At 51.1% G+C, this 17635-nt stretch overlaps 1 protein-coding gene across 2 annotated transcripts; it reads right to left on the bottom strand.

Moving 5' to 3' along the window:
• Positions 1 to 1788: 1788 nt before the first annotated feature.
• On the bottom strand, positions 1789 to 5336 carry XBP1 (X-box binding protein 1). Of its 2 annotated transcripts, none has more exons than XM_059713309.1 (5): positions 5163 to 5329; positions 4971 to 5067; positions 4759 to 4884; positions 4147 to 4242; positions 1789 to 2987 (listed from the first exon to the last, which is right to left on the bottom strand). In XM_059713309.1, the coding sequence occupies exons 1-5, from the start codon at positions 5300 to 5302 to the stop codon at positions 2424 to 2426; spliced, it is 1023 nt and encodes a 340-aa protein (XP_059569292.1). In that variant the 5' UTR covers positions 5303 to 5329; the 3' UTR covers positions 1789 to 2423. The 2 variants fall into 2 exon arrangements, with proteins under 2 accessions (XP_059569292.1, XP_059569291.1); XM_059713308.1 differs by having other exon boundaries at positions 2699 to 2987; positions 4147 to 4313; positions 4774 to 4884; positions 5163 to 5336.
• Between the last annotated feature and the right edge of the window lie 12299 nt (positions 5337 to 17635).

Here is a 17635-nt window from a genome sequence, read left to right as displayed (position 1 = left end):
GGACACATTGGAAAGAGTCCAGAGGAGAGCAACAAAAATGGTGAGGGGGCTGGGGCACATGACTTATTAGGAGAGACAGAGACACCTGGGCTTATTTAGTCAGGAGGAGAGGAGACAGAGGGGATTTAATAGCAGCCTTCAACTACCTGATGGGAGGTTCAAAAGAGGAGGAGCTGGACTGTTCTCAGCGGTGGGTGGCAGAAGACAGAACAAGGAGCAACCGTCTCGAGTTGCAGCAAGGGAAATTTAGGTTGGATATTAGGAAAAATTCTCTCACTAGAAGGGTAGAAAAACATCGGAATAGTTTACCCCCAGAGGTGGTGGACTCTCCATCCTTGAAGGTTTTTAAGATCCAGCTTGACAAAGCCTTGGCTGAGATGATGTAGTTGGGGCTGCTCCTGCTTTGAGCAGGGGGGTGAGCTAGATGTGACCTCCAGAGATCCCTTCCCACTCTAATTTTCCAGGATTCTTCAACCTCAAGTGATTATTAACCTAATGCATCTCTTGATAAACTGCTCTAATTACCTTTTCCCCTCCCCAAAACAAAACTTGAGATGTGCTTGTTTTTCTTATTTCATCTTTGTTTCATTTACTCTTTTTCTGCACGTGTCTATTATAAGAACCCTCTTCAAAAATCTCCCCATGCATGTACTTTGACTGCAGTGTTGCTTCTTAGCCTTCTCTTGGATTAAAATGAATAAACTGAACTTCAGTTTCTTACCATTAAATGGGTGTCAGAGGTCCCGAATCATTCTCATCTTCAGCTTTCCAGTTTAAGTGTCATTTATTGAAGTGTACACACTAGAACTAGACGCAATAGTCTATATAGTGGTAGTAGTACCAACCTGGGGATGAGATGCCTGTCGAGACTTCTGAAACAGCCCACCTTAAATAGTCATTTAGCGATTTCAGCATCTTCTGTTGTAACACAACTTTCTGAAGTATGTGCAAACGTATTACAATGTCATTTCTAAAGCTGTAGAAAGGAACCACAGCCACAAATTGAATACATACCAACCCACTCCATTAAGCATGCTATGAGTTGGGTGTCTAGGTTGTGGGTTAGTATTGATGAACATCAAGCAGTAGTTTAGAACTAGAAATATAACTACCACTTTTTTGTGAAAATACTGAGTTTATGGTGCTTGACCTAACCTCCAGCTAATGGTTTTTTTGTTTTGTTTTTTTAGAAGAGTGGTAGTTTGAGTTACTAGGCTTGTTCTAGTATAGGGCTTTTTTTGGTAGAAGAAAGTGAAATGCAGTACCTGGACTCCTTCCTGGCACAGTTAGCCACTTGGAGACCTGACTAATCAGGTCTATTCCTAATAAGAGGTACAGCAGAGTTGACATGTAGGTTGCATCCATTGAGTACCAAAAAAAAAAGAAAAATCTAGTAACTACCTGGACTGGCATACTTGAGTGCATCCTGTTTCAATAACTTAATGGTTGTGGTTTATTAAGGCTAAGCCACTGCAATCCGTAGGCTCCCTGTAAATAAGCAGTCTGAAGCATGGCAGCTCCTAGCTCTTCCTTTTCAGGCCTTGCTTTGCGCACACAGCTCAGACATCTACCTCTCAACAGAACAGATGTTGCAGGCTACAGCCTGCCAGAGCAGCTATTCTGTAGGAGTGTTGCATTAAGGAGACACGTATGCATATACCCCAGTTGCTCTGTTTCCTTTATACACAAGGCCTGTTTAGTAGACGTAGAAAGTCTGGCAAGTCATTACTTCCCCTTCCAGTCCTTTGGTTCATTAAGAAGAAAAAAAAAAAAAATACAGACTCACAATGCATTGCACTTTTTTAATTGCACAAATATTTTTTTTTAAATATTAAATGGAGAAAGCAACTCCCTGAAACTAAGTAGCAAAAGGAAAAACAAAAACTTAAAAGCATTTACACAGTAAATTTCTGTTAAACTGTACAGTTGGGTTTTTTTTGAAGAACTGTATTGATCCAGTCATCTGTACATGCAGGGAAAAGTAGCCTCCACAGGTCAGTAGGCTACTGGTGTAACTAAAATAAGGACTTCACTGCTGAAAGAGGGAAAGAAGTGAAGTGAAGAGCTAGCTTAGCAAGGAAGGGCTTGCGTAAAGAGAGCAAAATTGTTTGGGACAGGTGAACAGAGGCAGAAAGCTGTGAGCCAAATGTTCCCTTTACCAGGTCTACATGTAGGAGGGTATTTCTTTTTCAGGAGAAATGTAATGGTGCAAAGGGTAGTGTTGTACCCAGCAGCACATGGGCTCCAAGATAGGCACAAGCATAACAATACTTGTTTTGGTGGAAATATATATTTTTTTTTTAAAAAGGGCTGGGGTGGGGAAAGACAGTATTTACTTGTGACTAAGAAAAAGGATACATTTCCTGCCCTGCACAGGTGACATTTCTTCTTCCTCTGGAGTAACTGTAATACTAGTGAGGAGATCACACACTGATCAGCTGGGGAAAGAGTTCATTGGCAAAAGTGTCCCCCCAAGTGTGGTCAGTGTCCAAGGGAGAGGACATGTCACTGAAGGGAGATGGGGAGCCTTCATATCCAGAGTCACTACAGGCATCCAGTAGACAACCAGAGGGCTGAAGACTGTGATCAGCTGAGAGCAGGTGCAGAATGCCCAGCTCAGGCAGGAAGTTGTTGTCTGCAGGTTCCTCTTTCACTGTAGCTGGGAAGGCGGCAGGATCCTTGCCTTCTGAGGGGGAGAGAGATGCTTCCTCGATTTTCACTAGCAGATTGCTTTGATTGACTGTTTGAGCAGGAATCTCCAAGACTTGGGCCTTGGTGTACACATGGTCAAATCGTATCAGTTCATTAATGGCTTCCAGCTTTGCTGATGGGGACCCCAGAGAGGGAGAGGGGGTGGCTGGTAAGGGATCCAATTCTTCTCCATAGATATCTTCTTCCAGCTTTTCCATGCAGGCTGACTCCGAATCACAGTCTTGTAAGAACATGTCTGGGTCCAGACTGTCCAGGATGCCCAGCAGGAGATCAGACTGCAAAACAAGACCCACTGCTTTAAAATGCGAACTTGCAAGTTGCCGTATCTGTACAAGCCAAGCTCACTCGAGCTGCACGCCTACCCAACTACTTCTTTACATTCATTAACAAGTGGCCATCAGCCTGTAGTTTTTGAAAAAGTAGGAGATGCATCACACCTACTGCTACACAGTAGATTTATATATTAAGAGCTTTCTAGTTATTAACCCTTCAGAAGAGTTTATCAATATTATCAGTCTTCTGCACTACTAGTTTGCAAGGCAGTAGCTCCCCTAGGCCTGCCCCCTACCCAGCATCAGTTCGCCCATCATGACACTAGGTCAGGGGCAGGTAATTTTGGGCAGAGGGCAGCTTACTGAGTTTTGACAAGCCATTAAAGGGCCACATAACAGGCAGCCCAGGGCAAGTAAATATTAAACATTTTCTAAGTTTTTTTTTTTTAGGGGCTTGGCAGGCTGGCCAGAATGGCTTGGCGGGCTGCATCCAGCCCCCGGGTCGCATTTTGCCCACCCCTGTGCTAGGTCATATTAAAATGGAAGAAATAAGCTAACCAACCCCCAAAAAAATCCTACTTTCTGCTTAGACCACCTGCAGAAGCAAAAAACCTCAGGCAACAAGTCAGCAACTACACTGACGAGTATTTGCCAGGACTAAGAAGGTTAATCTCGATTCTGAAGCCGTTTGTTCTTTTGCTTTGAACTTCCAGAAGTCCTTGAATTTATCTGAAGTCAACACACTGGGTAGCTGCTTTGATCCTGCTGGGTAGGATTTTACAGAATTGGCTACGTGATTTTGTAGCAATGCACATGGGTAATACAGCAGGCCTAAAGCATTTCATAAGACAAGCAAGTTGTTACGTAGGGTGCAGCGGGCAGTGTCCCTACAACTCCCTCCGAGACAGAGCAAACACTTCTATGCAGCGCCTGGATGCCGCTTGCGTTCCAGCCATTGCTCAAGCCTCACAAGGGCTAGCCCCGCATTTGTCCACAGTTTGGAAATAAAGACAGCCGTGCCGACTAGCGCAGAGCTGGCTCGGCCGCTAGGAACATGGAGCTGTAAAATCAAGTGCTCCTGTTCAAGTAATCCCTGGTGCTGAAGAAGTGAGCTGTAATACTTCCCCAATCGCAGGCTTGGAGATGGGGCACCGCTGCTCACCTCAGAGTCTGAAGAGTCAATGCCATCAGAACCCACGTGGAGGTGGTCAGGAGTGGTGACTGCTGGGCCTGCGCCTGCTGCAGAGGAGCACGTAGTCTGAGTGCTGCGGACTCAGCCGACCCGGTCACCAGCCTGGTTTCATCCACCTGCGATTCTTCCACCGCCACCTGCGCAGGGAGAGACCCAGCCCCGTCACACGCGCCGGCCTGCAACCGCTACTGCCGGGACACGAGCTCCCCGCCACGCATCCCCGGGCCCGCCCGCGCCGGGGAGGGGAGGGGAGGAGCGCGGCCGGGGTCGAGGGGCCAGGCGCAAAGTCACCGTTCAGCAAGACTTGCACACAGCCCCGGTCTGGTCCACCCCGTGTGGAAGGCGGCCCCGGCCCGCACCGCCCCGCTCCCCTCCCCTCCCCTCCCCTCCCTCGGGTACGCGGTCTCCCCGCGGCGCAAGTTCCTGGAGACGTCTCCCGTGCTACTTTGCAGGGACAGGGAAGAGCGACCCATGCCCGGGACAGCTGGCGGGACAAGGCCACCACCCGGTCAGAGGCTTCGCACCAGCCCTCCAGGCAGCGGGGCCGCGGGAGGGGGGGAGGGCCGGCAGACACGTGGCGGCGGCGGCGGGGCTCACCTTGGCCTCCCCTTCGTCCAGCTGCAGGCGGCAGCGCAGCTCCTGGTTCTCCAGAGCCAGCCCGCGCGTCTCGGCCCGCAGCCGCTGGTTCTCCCGCAGCAGCCGCTGGTTCTGCAAGGCAGCGGGCGCGGGTCAGCGCCGGCCCCGGCCCCACCCCCGGCCCCGGCCCCGGCCCCGGCCCCGGCCCGCCGCCTCACCTGCTCCTCGAGCTCCAGCACCTGCTGCTCCAGCTCGCTCATGCGCGCCTTCTTCCTGTCGCGGGCGCTCTGCGCCGCCACGCGGTTCTTCAGCTTCCTGCGCGAGGCACAGCGGCGTCAGCGCGGCCCGGCCCGGCCCGGCCCCGGCCCCGGCCCGCTCCCCCCCGGCCCGGCCCGGCCCCGGCCCCTCACCTGCGCAGCGCCTTCTCCTCCGGCGAGAGGTGCGAGAGCCGCTGGCGCTTGCGGGCCGGGCTGGGGGCGGGGGCCGGGGGCTCGGGCCGGCCGGGCAGCAGCAGGAGGCGCGCGGGCGCGGGGCCGGGCAGCGCCACCATGGCGGAGCCGAGCCAGGAGCGCACTGGCGCCCCGCGGCCGCGGCCGACGCCTCTCCCCGCCCCTCGCGCCCGACGCCGCATTTCTAGCGTCGTGGCCCCGCCGCATTGGCCGGGCCGCGTGACGACACCCCGGCCCGGCCCCGGATTGGCCCGGCCGGCGGCGTCGGCTGCGTTGCGTCAGACGGGGGTGCGGTCAGCGCCGGTCCCGCCCCCGGCCCGGCGGGCCGCTGCCGCAGGGCGGAGCTCCGCGCTCTCGGCCCCGCCCCGCCGCGCCCCGCCCCGCCGCGCCCGGGCCGAGCCGAGCCGAGCCGAGCCGGAGGTGCGGAGAACGGCTTGCGAGCGGCGCGCCGTAGCCCTGGCGGCGGCCGAGCACTGCTGCCGGGACCCGGGCAGGCCGGGCCCGGCAGGGAGCGTGGCCCATGCCGGGGCCGACAGGCGGGTGGCGGCGCGGCCGAGCGCGCCCCGCGCTGCCCGGGGGGCCGGCCAGCTGTGTGGGACGCCGCGTGGCGGGAGGGGCGAGAGGGCCGTGGGGCGGGGCGTGCGGGGCGTGCCCAGGGGGAGGAGGCGGCGCGGCCCCGGAGGCCCGCAGCCCGCGTGCGGCGGTCACGCTTGTCGGGCCGCGGAGCGCGGGGAGGGGCGCGGCGCGGCGTGGCCGCCACCTCTGCCCGCGGGGCTGCGGCCCTGGGGCAGCGCCAGAACCGGCTGCCCCGAAGCGTCGGGGCTTGGAGGCAAGAAGAGCCGGACAAGTGTGCGGGGCTCTTGCCGGCGCGGCTGGGCTCGCGGGCGCGCAGCGCGCCAGGGCGAGACGCGCACACACGTTTGAGGCTGAGCCCCGAGCAGCAAAGCAGGGCGGCACGTGCGCAGGCGCCCGCCTGTGCCGCGTTTGACACGCTCTAGTTGGTGACCCGAGGTGCAGACACATGCTTTTCCACCCCCCTCGAGCCCGCGGCCCCCCGCACCGCGCTCGCGCCGCGTCTCGATCCTAATCTTGTCAACGGCTCCTCGCTGTGCCGCTGGCTGCAGCAGGCGAGGGACGCGCGTCGCGCCCGCCTCTGTCTCAACCGCACGAGGATGTTGCAAGGCCAGCGCGAACGGTCAGAGCGACGGATCAACAAGGGCACGGGCGCAGCCTTGAGCTGGCCGCTGCCCTCTCCGAACGGGCGTTCTTGTGGGAGCCCAGGTCTGATTCAGACTTGTGCCGGTTTCCCTAAACCCTGGCGCCGCGTGCCTTCCTGGAACGCGGGTTTTCAAGCAGCCGGTTTCGAAATGCAAACCGTGCAGTGTAAGCAGGGTTCTCGTCAGAGAGACGTCGTTCGTTAGCTGCACGGGCCTGCAGTCAGGCAGAAGACGAGACGGCAGCCAGAGAGCCTGTCCTCGGCTTCTGGTCGGCACAACTCCATCTTTCCGTTCAGGAGAGCCTGGGGCGTGAAGGTGCCTGCAGCGCACGTGCCCGGGCACGCGTGCGAGTGGCAGGAGCGCAGGTGCAGGCAGGGGCCCAGGTGGCTGATGACACTGCCTTGCTCAGAGCCCCTTTATACCACGCGGCTCCCCTTGAAACCACCCTTGTTTGCGCTGTTCCAGGTGGCAGGCTTGCAGGAAGGAAACCGTGGTTTGTTTAACCCTGTGTAGTGTCCGGGGCAGAGAAGGGAATGGGCCAGTGACTCTTGAGCTGCCTGAGAGGAGGAAAGAAGGGAAGGGGAAGCAGAGGAAAGCGGGGGTAGTGTGGAAACAGACAGTGCAGCGTGGAGGACTGGTAGTCTTTAATCACCCAGCCAAGTTCAGGGGCACGCCTGAGAAAGCTCGTTTGTCCCACCGGTGTGTGAGAGCGAGTGGAAAGGGCACAGGCCTCTTAGCTCGAGGGCGTGTGCATCGCCAGGTCTGTCTGACTTCCCCGGGGGTAGAGAAGGAGGTTTTCTGTCGTCATTCTGGCTAGGGGAGAGGTTGTTTCAGGCCTTTAAAGTTCATTCTCTTTGTTTTCTTTCCACTCTCTTCAGAGGTTCAGTTGTTTTCTTTATGTTCTCCCAACATTTTTCAATTGTACAGCTGCCAAAACATTGTGTCCTGGAGCTGGGGTGGCAATCCAGTTGCTACTTTGACTGCGGTTGTATTCGTATTGGTATTAGAGATTGATACTGGGAAAAATAAAGAATGGTATTGACAGACCCTGGGAAAGCTTCGACCATCTTTGTCTTGCAACACGTGTGGGCATGGCTGTCACGCTGCCAGCGCACCGAGCTCCCGAGAGCAGAATCCTGTTAGTCTAGTTTTAAGGAGTTTACAGAGCTCTGTCAGCTCATCACCGTACATAAATTGTTCGTGTTGGGCAATAAAGATTTACTGGCAGTTCGCACAATTCACAGAACATCTCTCTTCAAGCATACGTTGAAAGGGAAAACAAAAACAACTGGATCACCAGGTCACACCCGCGGTCCATCCATGCCAGGATCCTGTCCTCAGAGATGGCAAGAACCAGATACCTCGGAGGAGAAATCAGGAGGCCTTCCAGGGGAACGTTACGGAAAGCCATGCTAAACTGGTTGCATTTTCATTTCCTTGAATGTCCCCTTTTTATATTACGAAAAAGGGGCAATAGGAGTACCTCATTTGCCCTTTTGATACTATTCATTATTCTGTATACTTTCATGCCTCCTTGCTCATCTTTTCACCAAACTAAACTCCTAATCATATCAAATAGTGTCCAGAGGAATTTTTCTCTTTTTATTTTCATCATGCTTTCCTGAACCTCTGTTTCTGCTACATCTTGTTTAACACGCAGGAAACCAGAAGCACTGGTAAACACGGTCCTGAAAGCTTGCTCCCCTTCTGGGTGCTGGCCCCAATCCAGCGCTCAGGCACTTACTTAATATAAAGCATGTGAGACACCTCACCTCCTTGCTGGCTCAACCTAAGTCGAGGACACCCCACTGAACTGCATCATGGATTGCCAGCATTGCCACTATTATTTCCCACCCCTTTCTCGATGCATCCTAACATTTTGCTTCATTTGCTATGGTAGGCTGTGTCCGGGCGAGTGTGGATGTTTGGTTCCCGGGGACAACTAGGAGCAGGACACTGTGCCACTGCTAGTTGTCCACATGCCCTCTGGTGTGCAGCAGGTGACCCCAGGTGGGGTGGGGGAGGCTGGGGCCAGCACAGTTGCTGGCCCTAGCAGTCTTACTTGGGGGCCAGGGAAGCTGCAGTTACGTCACTCCTGCAGCTTGCACCCTGGCCGGCAGCTGGAGCAGAGCTCTGGCGGCCAGCCTCCGGTGTTGGGCGGCATGTGCTGTCGCCATGTGCGCTGCCCTGCTTTTTTTCTGCATGGGATTTTTGACCCGTGGATGTCCAGGGGTCAAAAAAAACCCCTCCATGCTGCAAGGTAGCAGTGCAGGACATGCTTACATGGGTCTGCGGCACCACATACTGCATGGCCACTCCCGTCTGGATGCGGCTGTGAGGCCCATTCACCTACTTGTGCTAGGTCCTCGGAAATTTGTCTGTCATTACTAACTAGTATCATTTTATGTCCTTGCAGATGATGCCACCTCTCCTCTTCTTCCAGATAATTGGTAAATATATTAGACAAGTTGTAGAATTAAACTTTGGAGGAAATGCATGTTGATGTTTTGCCCTGCAGAAAGTAGATCCCATCGGTCCTGGAATGCAAGTTATAAAGACAGGACAGCCCATTTAACACTGAAAATCCAGTCTTACGTGTTAGAGAAGTTGACAGATATTCTCTCGCTCTGCTAGTCTTTTGCTGGAAGAGGTTTTGTGCTCTGTAAGGTTGCAAACTGAACTCCCTCTGTATTCAGTGGGCAGAACATACTATTCCTTGGACATTCAAGGATGTCAAGCTGCCTACAGACATACAAGGTAGAGGGACATAGTTCCCAATACTCCTATGCCACCAATTCAAAAATATATATATATGAATGAAATAGGTGGGGGCCAGAGATAGATAGTCTTCATGCTGCTTCAGTCTGATGTGGGAGCTTACCAGAACGCACTGCAAACATTTGCCATGTGAACAGATCTGTGTGCTAAATGGTTGGATTTCCTTGTCAGGGTTTATACTGCACCACTAGAAAGCAAAGGTGGATCTGTGAAGAGTGCTGCACACACAGGATTTGGGGCTCGCTAGGACTGCTTATTTGCGTGGTCCAGTTCCTTAGGGTCATTTACAAATAAGGTTAGGTTCCCATGTCAATGACAAAGTGGAACTGCATTGTAATCGGGTCACCAGATGTGGCATGGGGGCAGGGCAGGGGTTGTCGACCTGTGGCACATGTGCCTCAAGGGGCATGGGCATGGGCATGGGCAGCCTCTGTGTGGGGCCTGTGGCAGGGCAGGAAGGAGACAGGAAGCACAGGGACAAAATGGGCAGGGAGCAGAGGGCACAAGCAGATCTGGCAGAAGCATAGGGGAGGAAGAAGAAAGTAGAGCAACAGACTGGGCAGAGGAAAGGGAGCAGAGCAGCATTTCATGCTAATTTGTGGTACCCCTGCCAAAAAGGTTGGCCCCCACTGGTATAGAGCAACTTCAGCGGAGAGCAGAATGATCTTCTGAGACACATTCTTCCCACCTCTGTAACCAATGTAACTGGTGACATTTGAATACAAACGGGTAGAAAATTATGGGCAAAAATGTCTCTCGGAGCCAGTGTATGGAAGAGATCACACTGTGTTGCGTTCGGCAAAAGAGTGTAGGTCATGCTTCCGTTGCTTACTTGAAGGGACTTTGTCTTTATCCAGCCCAGTTTAGGGGACACTGGGGAGTCTAAGTCGAATGCTACTCAGTCCCAGGGAGTTATCAGTCTGTATCCTGGCTTTCAGTCAACTGCTTAGCAGGTTGGACCAGTTCTTTTGGAAGAACAGCCAATTTTTGCAATCCCAGGTGCCCAGAAATCTTTGTTCCAGTACATTTCCCTGTTTACATATCCTGGTACAGAGCAGGAACCTTTTATTGGGAAATGATATGGCAGATAAATATGTGTACCTAGGAAGGCTTGGTGACCTACCTCCCATTGGCAACAGCCAGTGTTTTCCTGGGACAATGCCAGGTTGTGCTTGTAAAAGCTCCACTCACTTTCCGTACTCTGGAAAGCTCTTTCTAGGCAGAGCCCCAGACAGACCTGGGTGACAGGATGTACTTTTCTAAAACCCCACTTACAGTCCTCCATATGTGCGTTCTCTGAACCAGACCAAATCTGAGGAAATAGCAAGGGAGATTTCACTGCAAATTATCACCTTGCAAACAATAGTGCGGAAAAGCCAAGAACTCAGGGAGTGTCAGCGGAGAAATCTCGGCCTCGCGCCCTCCCCAGTACCGGATGTCGTTGTGCTGAAAGCGCCCTCTGAGGGTCAGGAGCACAGAGAAAGTGAATCGGTGCGCTCAAGGAGGTACAAAATTATTATGCATCGTTTGTGATGGCTTCAGTCCAGTTGCTGTTAAGTTTCAGCTGCGCATGGTCTTCGTGACACGTTGTAGGAATGGCAGCAGAGCTGCAACTCAGCCTCCCCTAATTACACAAAGCAGGAGCCGGTGCTGGGGGAGGAGACATGTTTAGCTCTCTGACCGCCTGGAGCCTCAGACAGTGAGGAGTGCTTGCCAGAGCCAGGTCCAGGACAAGGCTCCCATTTGTATCAGTCTTCTAGGAAGAGGACGCCAGAGCCTGTTGACTTGAAAAAGATCGAATCCAGCTCTTGCTCTGTTCTGATTTTGCACTGGCCACCATGTGATAATATCAGAGAAAATCCTAGTGAAAACAAGGTAGTTTGTGCTTTTAAGTCAAGGGAAGAGACTGAGGTAAACCCTAGACTCCACTATAGTCTTTTCCTTGACTTGCAACCACAGCTGAAAGCTACAGTTCCTCCCGTGTCCACTGGCATGTCACTCCATGTTCCTGCCGTGTGCTAGCCACAGCCAGCTCCGGGGACGAGCACCCCCGGCCCCTCGGGAAGTGCAGGCAGACCACTGCTATTCAGTGCAGTGCTTCTCTTCTGCTTTACTGTACAAAGGAAATAGTTTGGAGAGTAGTGAAATAGTTCAGTTACTAACTTTTTATTAAATCTAAATGAACTGATCAAACTGTTTTTTTTTACATACAGTAGAAGACAGGGTGGCAAGTACAATGAGTAAGAGAAACCTGAATTGAATGTATGGTCAGATTTCATATACTGCACATGTTGATTTTTTTTAAGGTCTAATTCTCATCATTATTTGTGCCTTCCTCACGTGATAAGTTATTCCATTTCTCTTCATTCTTTTATTTCAATTTTGATAGATAACTTATTTTTATCATCAAAGTGGTAAGGTATATTTATTAACTGTAGCCAAAAAACCCCAGATGTCTCTTTTTTTTTTTTTAATTCTGAAATCAGAACATTTTCATAATGTAGAGTAATGAACAACGGGGGGATCAGATCCTTGGAAACACTCTTGTATCACATGTCTAACACGAGGCTAGCATCTTATTCACATATGTTAATCTAATGTAGCACCACATACAGTTGTCTGCGTCGTGATTACGATCTGCATATAATGGCAATATCCTTAGAACAGCTGACATACAATGCGTGTCCTGTGACTGTGCATTTTAGACCCTTTCCCACCCTCCATATTTTGCTGTTTTAGATAGGGAGCTCTTAGGAGCCTTCATCTGAGGTCTTCCTGCAGGTGGTGGCAGCAAGCAGCACGTTATGGGAGCTACTGGAACACAAATAGTAACAGTGCTAACTTCGGTTTCAATTTTGTACTGGACAGGATCTTGGGGGTTGACCCTGCAAAGACCCCACTGCCTTTAACTCGGGACCACATCTATTTTTGCTTGTGCAAATGATCCCATTGCCTTTAAAGAAGCTACTTGCAGAAAAAGGAAGCACTGATCCTGCCGATTAATTTCTTTCCGGTGCAGATTTGAATCTCCCTTACAAACTCCCTTACAAACTCAGCAGCACGATCAGAGTCCAAGTTACTCAGAAGTTTAGTATTTGCTGAACTGTGTCCTAAATTCAGGTATGTTTGTAAAGAGGGGCCTGGCGAGTGGGAGTGAGCGGAGGAAAGTCTGGCAAATGACAAGTTGGACGATGTGGTAAAGTTCTCCGCAGAGCGTGTAAAAGGGCAGACATGTGGCGTGCATGCACCAGCGCCTGTTTACATGGCTGCACGGTCACTGGGTGCTGCCTGCACAATGGATGTGCACGCGTTGTGTTTGGTTTGCCTTTGTGTGGAGCTGTATGTTCACACACTCATTTTGTTTCTCCTTTCATAGGTTGTACATGACAATGAAACAGCATCCGCCTGCAAGAACCAGGGTTTTGTATGTTTATTTATTGGCCTGTTTTCTCTTCCCTCCTTGGCAACAGGTCCAGTTGTGCCTGTGATATAGGTGTGGGCCCTGCCGATTGCGTCATGCCTGCGTACCTTGGAGCTTACACTCCCGACACAAGTTAGATACACACTGGTATCTTTTAACACTTAGCTTCTAGTTCTGGCATGCCATAACACAAGCATTCTGCTGCATCCCTTATGCTACACCAAGTGTCTCACGTAATACGTTCCAGGGTCGTGGGTCGTAGCCGTGTTGGTCTAAGGACGTAGGCAGACAAGGTTCTTTGGGTAAATCCGATATCGTTTATTAGACCAACTCAAATAGTTGGAAAAATTCTTCTTAGCAAGCTTTTGGGCACAAACACCCTCCATCAGACTGAGGCAGCTGAGGACGTGTGTCACATACTGTGTCATACGCTGTCACACACTGTCATACATAGTGGGTGTGAAATGCTCCCAGCTCAAACGTTAGCATTTTGCATAGGTTTAAAGCAAAGGAGCCCTAACAGCTATACTTACCTCCAAAATTACTGTAGAAACAGTTTGTGAGAAATTCATAATGGATCATAGAGCTGTAGGGTTGGAAGGGATCTCAAGGATCATAGAGTTAAACTAGATGAATACTAAAGCGATCAGAGCTAAACAACCTTTACTGTTGATATGATCGATAAATGTTATCACTATATTTGTATTTTACTGTGTCCATTGTGGACCTATGCATAACATTTTATAGGTTTATGAGACGATTTATTACCATATTTGTATTTGATTACATTAATATTAGGAGTAGGAACAATCCTTCTATAATGGTTGGCCCTATTTTATTGCTATAGTTGTACTTCTGTTATTTTTGCTTAAATGTATATTATGGTTCTGTGTCTGTTACGTTGTTTCTGGGAGCATGGCTTTTAGCCAGAATCCTTAATAATAAAAAGAATTTAAAAAGAACTATATGAATCTTCAGTGTTGGTCACTGTAAGCTAGTTTGACTTAAAGGGCAGGGGAAGTGGATCAGGTATAGTTTGGGGTATTATCTATCATGGAGCAGCCACTGGCTGCGATCAGAAACAGAAGCAGGACTAATGCGTTTATTTCTGTTGTGTGATTTTATGTAAGAGCAAGTCAAGTCCCAAAACTTCTTCTTAGAGGAATGTTTTTGTTATGTCTAAATCTGAATTAATTAGTAGTTTTTAAAAGTCAGGTGATGTGCTTAGTTAATACAGTGTGAATTAAAACTTTAGAACCTTAAAATTGTCCAGTTGCAAATTTGCTTTCAGCAAGCATTTGGCCATAACGCTTGGTTTTCTGTGAGCCCCTGTACAAACAAGTTCCAGTTCTGAAAGACAAAATGCTAGGCTCATGGATAGAGCATTTTTTGTCAAATATTTACTGTGGATCTCTTTTATTAATTAGTCAGCTCTAGTTTTCATAGTGCAATGTGGAATATGTGACCTGAGGAGGTAGCTTCGCCAGTGTGCACTGACTTACTCCAAGCTTTTTGAAGTTAGAAGGACACCTAGCGGCTGGTCTCTCCCGGTGCGCTCTGCGATCACTACCGCATCGTCTCCTTCCAGACAGCGCAGCATGCAACAGGAGACCACAGTATTCAAGTCTTCACAGCAAACCGATTTTCAGATGCCGAGGGATTACATGGTTTTTGCTGCCTCAGGAACTGCAAGTCATTAAGCACTTGCTTGGTTCTTGGAATTGGCTTCTTGATCCATCCTAAGTTACAGTCTACTCAGTCTCCCCCTCACTCTTTGGTCCCTTTCGTCGAGCAAAAGCACACTGAAATACTGCAGCATGAAGTACATGGGTGCCATGCACAATCTTCACAGTGCAGCTGTAGGACACTACACGCCAAGGCCAAATGGCGCTCAGTGAATTATATCTACCGTTTCAAGGAACTAAGAGTGGGAGTCTTATCCTCAGTTAGGAACCTCAAGAGGTCGTTCACTTTAATCCCCTGCCCAAGACAGGACGTACCTGTCTAAGTCATCCTAGACAAGGCTCTGCCTAACTTCCTCTAGCAAACTTCCAGGAGCGGAGATGCCACAGTTCCCTAGGGAGCCTGTTCCCATGCTAGTTAGAAGGCTTTTCCTACTATCTACCTCCCTTGCTGTAGTCTTAGCTTACTACTTCCCGTCCTGTCCCCTGCGGACACAGACAACATTTTATCTCCGTCCTCATCATAACAACTCTTTTTGCATTTGAATACTGTTGTCAGATCCCTCCTCAACCTTCTCATCTCCAGATAAATGATCCCAATTGCTCCAAGCTTTCTTCACACAACATATTTTCTAGATTATTTCCAATTTGTCCATGGCTTTCTAGCTCAACACTGGACACAGTACTGCAGGTGAGGCCTCGCCAGAGCTGAAGAGTGGAAGAACCACATTTTGTTATTTGCATGCGACGCGTCTTTGAATACACCATAAATGCTAATAGCTTTTTGCAGCAGCATTACACTGTTGGCTCATATTTAGCTTACGATCCACTATGATGCCCAAGTCTTTTTCTGCGGGTCTGCAGCCTAGCCAGTTGCTTCCCATTTTGAAATTGTACCTGTGGGGTTTTTTCCTAAGCATAGTAGTTTGCACTTCTCCTTACTGCGTTTCATTTCACTTATTTCAGACCAATGTGTCAAGATGATTTTGAACCCTAATTCTGTCCTGCAAAGGGTCTGTTACCTCACCCCGCTTGGTGTCATTCACTTATTTGCTAAGTTTACAGTCAGTTCCATCCGCCAAGTTACGAGTGAAGCTACTGCAGCAGTACCAAGCCAAGACCAGACCCTGGAGACGCCTCTTCCAGTTCAACACAGAGCTGCCAATAACTACTCTGTAAGCATGATTGTCCACTCCGTTATACTCCTCCTTATGGTAGGTTAGTCAGACTGCATTTCCATACCTTACTTTTGAGAAGGTTGTGGGAAACTGAGGCCAAAGCTTTGCCACAGTTAAGTATCCCATGCATTGTTCTTCCCCTATCCACAAAAGCCCACCACCTTGTCACAAAAGGAGATTAGGTTGGGTAGATACAACTTGCCCTGAACAAATTCCTGGTGCCCATTCCTTACCGCTTTGTTATTTTCTCAGGTCTTACAAACTCATTGTATCTTTCTGGTTCAGAAACCCGCATATTTGTCTGGGATGCTGTAGGTACTTGATCCTGTGGCGGGGCGTGGCAGGCAGAGATTAGCAAATCTACTGAGATCCCCTCCAGCCTTGCATTTCCATCAGTGATTCCGATATGGTGAGGAAAAGAAAAATGTTACCCCATGCAAACTCTCTGTTCCTGGTCTCAGTAATCTCCCAGCCAATTGCATGGTCTTTCCCTTATCTTTATGTTTTCTGAGATGTTTGCAGGATCCTTTGTGTCTATGTTGAGGTCTTCCTCTGCTGAGTATGTGGCCTCAGCATTTTTGTGTTCCTTCCCCTTCGTAATACAATAAATCAATTACTCCTGTTAATTAAGAAGCATCTGAAATTGGGGTTTAAAATTCAAACCTTGAGACTCTGGGCTTCATCATTCCTATGACTGGAGCTGCCCCGTATTTTCATGCGCGCTTACTCTGTCAGGTAATGAGGAGGTTCAGGACCCTAACAACAGGCTCTCAAATAATCAGAGTACCAACAGCTTTAAATTACAGAAACTAGTCTTTGAGGTTTGCCAAAGAGATAAAAACTGCTGAACACATGTGGGAAGAGAGAGGAGAACTTGCATCATACCAAATCTGCTGGTATTTCTCCTTGTGGAAGAGACTTCTGGGACATGCTGGGAAGCGTCTTGAGGTGTGGAGGGATGAAATGATGGACTCTAGTGAATGTGCGGTACAGGCCACTTACCTAAAAAGATGAAAGGCCTGGATAGTTCAGGAATATAATAGCAAAACACACAGCCTTTCATCTCAGCCACTGTCTGAATCCGTCGCAGGTCTGAGGCGTTCCTACCTGGTGGCTTTTCCTCGGCCTCAGCTGAACGTTGCACAGACGTCCGGACTGGTGTGCTGGCTGGCGCCTTGGGGAGACCTGGGCACGTGGGCAGCTCCCCTGGCTTGGGGAAGTTGGACCTGGCCCCGTATTTTTCATGTTTGAACTTTTGACTTCCTCGTGGCAGAAACATCTGCAGCACCACAACATTGCTGCGAAGCATAAGCCCTCTCTTGAGAATACAGCACGTCTCAAGAGCGTGGAGCCAGCCCTGCTGTAAACGAGGCAGGGCCCTGGTGGTGCCGCCGCTCGGAGACCTCGGCCAAGCAGCGTTCGATCCCGGGCTGCCTGTGTGAGCAGAGCAGCTCGCTGCTGCCGGCCAGGCAGGAACGTCTCCTGGCTGCTCGGCGGCACCCGGGGGGCAAGGGAGGAGCTGTGGGGGTGGCCCGGGGGCTCCTGGTCCTGCGCATGGCCGCAGACTGCACCCAGCCGGCAGCGGGTGGCCTGGCGAGGCTCCCAGTGGCGCGGGAGCCCCCCGGGAATGCCAGGCCAGCGATCACCCTGGTGCAAGGCAGGTCGGGGCGCCTTAACCCCAGCCCTCGCCTCCGCGTGGGCCTGGTAATGCCGGAGGTAGTCGGGGCCAGGTGCGGCCGTGGCCGCCTGAGCCCAGCGGGGAGGGAAGCCCCGTGGCCCCCGGGCGGCGCGGCGTGGAGCCCCGAGTGAGGTGAGCGGGGCGGAGATGAGGAGCCCCAGTGCAGGGGGAGAGCCAGAGGGCTGAGAGCCCAGGACGTGTGTGTGTGTGAGTGTGTGTGAGTGTGAGCGTGTGTGTGTGTGTGTGTGTGTGTGTGTGTGTGTGTGTGTGTGGAGAGAGAGAGAGCGCACAATGCCCTGCTGCTCGGGGGCGGCGAGAGTCCCCGGGAGACGCTGGAGCACCAGTCGTGGTGCGAGCTACCCCAGCTCCCACCGCCGCGTGGGTTGACCCCTAGCAGGGCCAGAGGGCAGACCCCAGAGAGTGCTGGGGCCAAGGCCAGACCGGTCAGACGGGCCAGGGCCACCACTGGGGTCCCAACTG

Source organism: Alligator mississippiensis, chromosome 10 (assembly GCF_030867095.1).
Source record: "Alligator mississippiensis isolate rAllMis1 chromosome 10, rAllMis1, whole genome shotgun sequence".
Classification (NCBI taxonomy): Eukaryota; Metazoa; Chordata; order Crocodylia; family Alligatoridae; genus Alligator; species Alligator mississippiensis.
This window is presented reverse-complemented; position numbering and strand designations above follow the sequence as displayed.

Bases quoted from the DNA above. Each gene is read 5' to 3' on its own strand.
- XBP1 (XM_059713309.1), bottom strand. From the start codon at position 5,302: ATGGTGGCGCTGCCCGGCCCCGCGCCCGCGCGCCTCCTGCTGCTGCCC. The intron at 5,068-5,162 runs GTGAGGGGCCGG...TGCCTCGCGCAG, and splicing joins GAGGAGAAGGCGCTGCGCAG to GAAGCTGAAGAACCGCGTGG. The intron at 4,885-4,970 runs GTGAGGCGGCGG...GCTGCCTTGCAG, and splicing joins TGCTGGAGCTCGAGGAGCAG to AACCAGCGGCTGCTGCGGGA.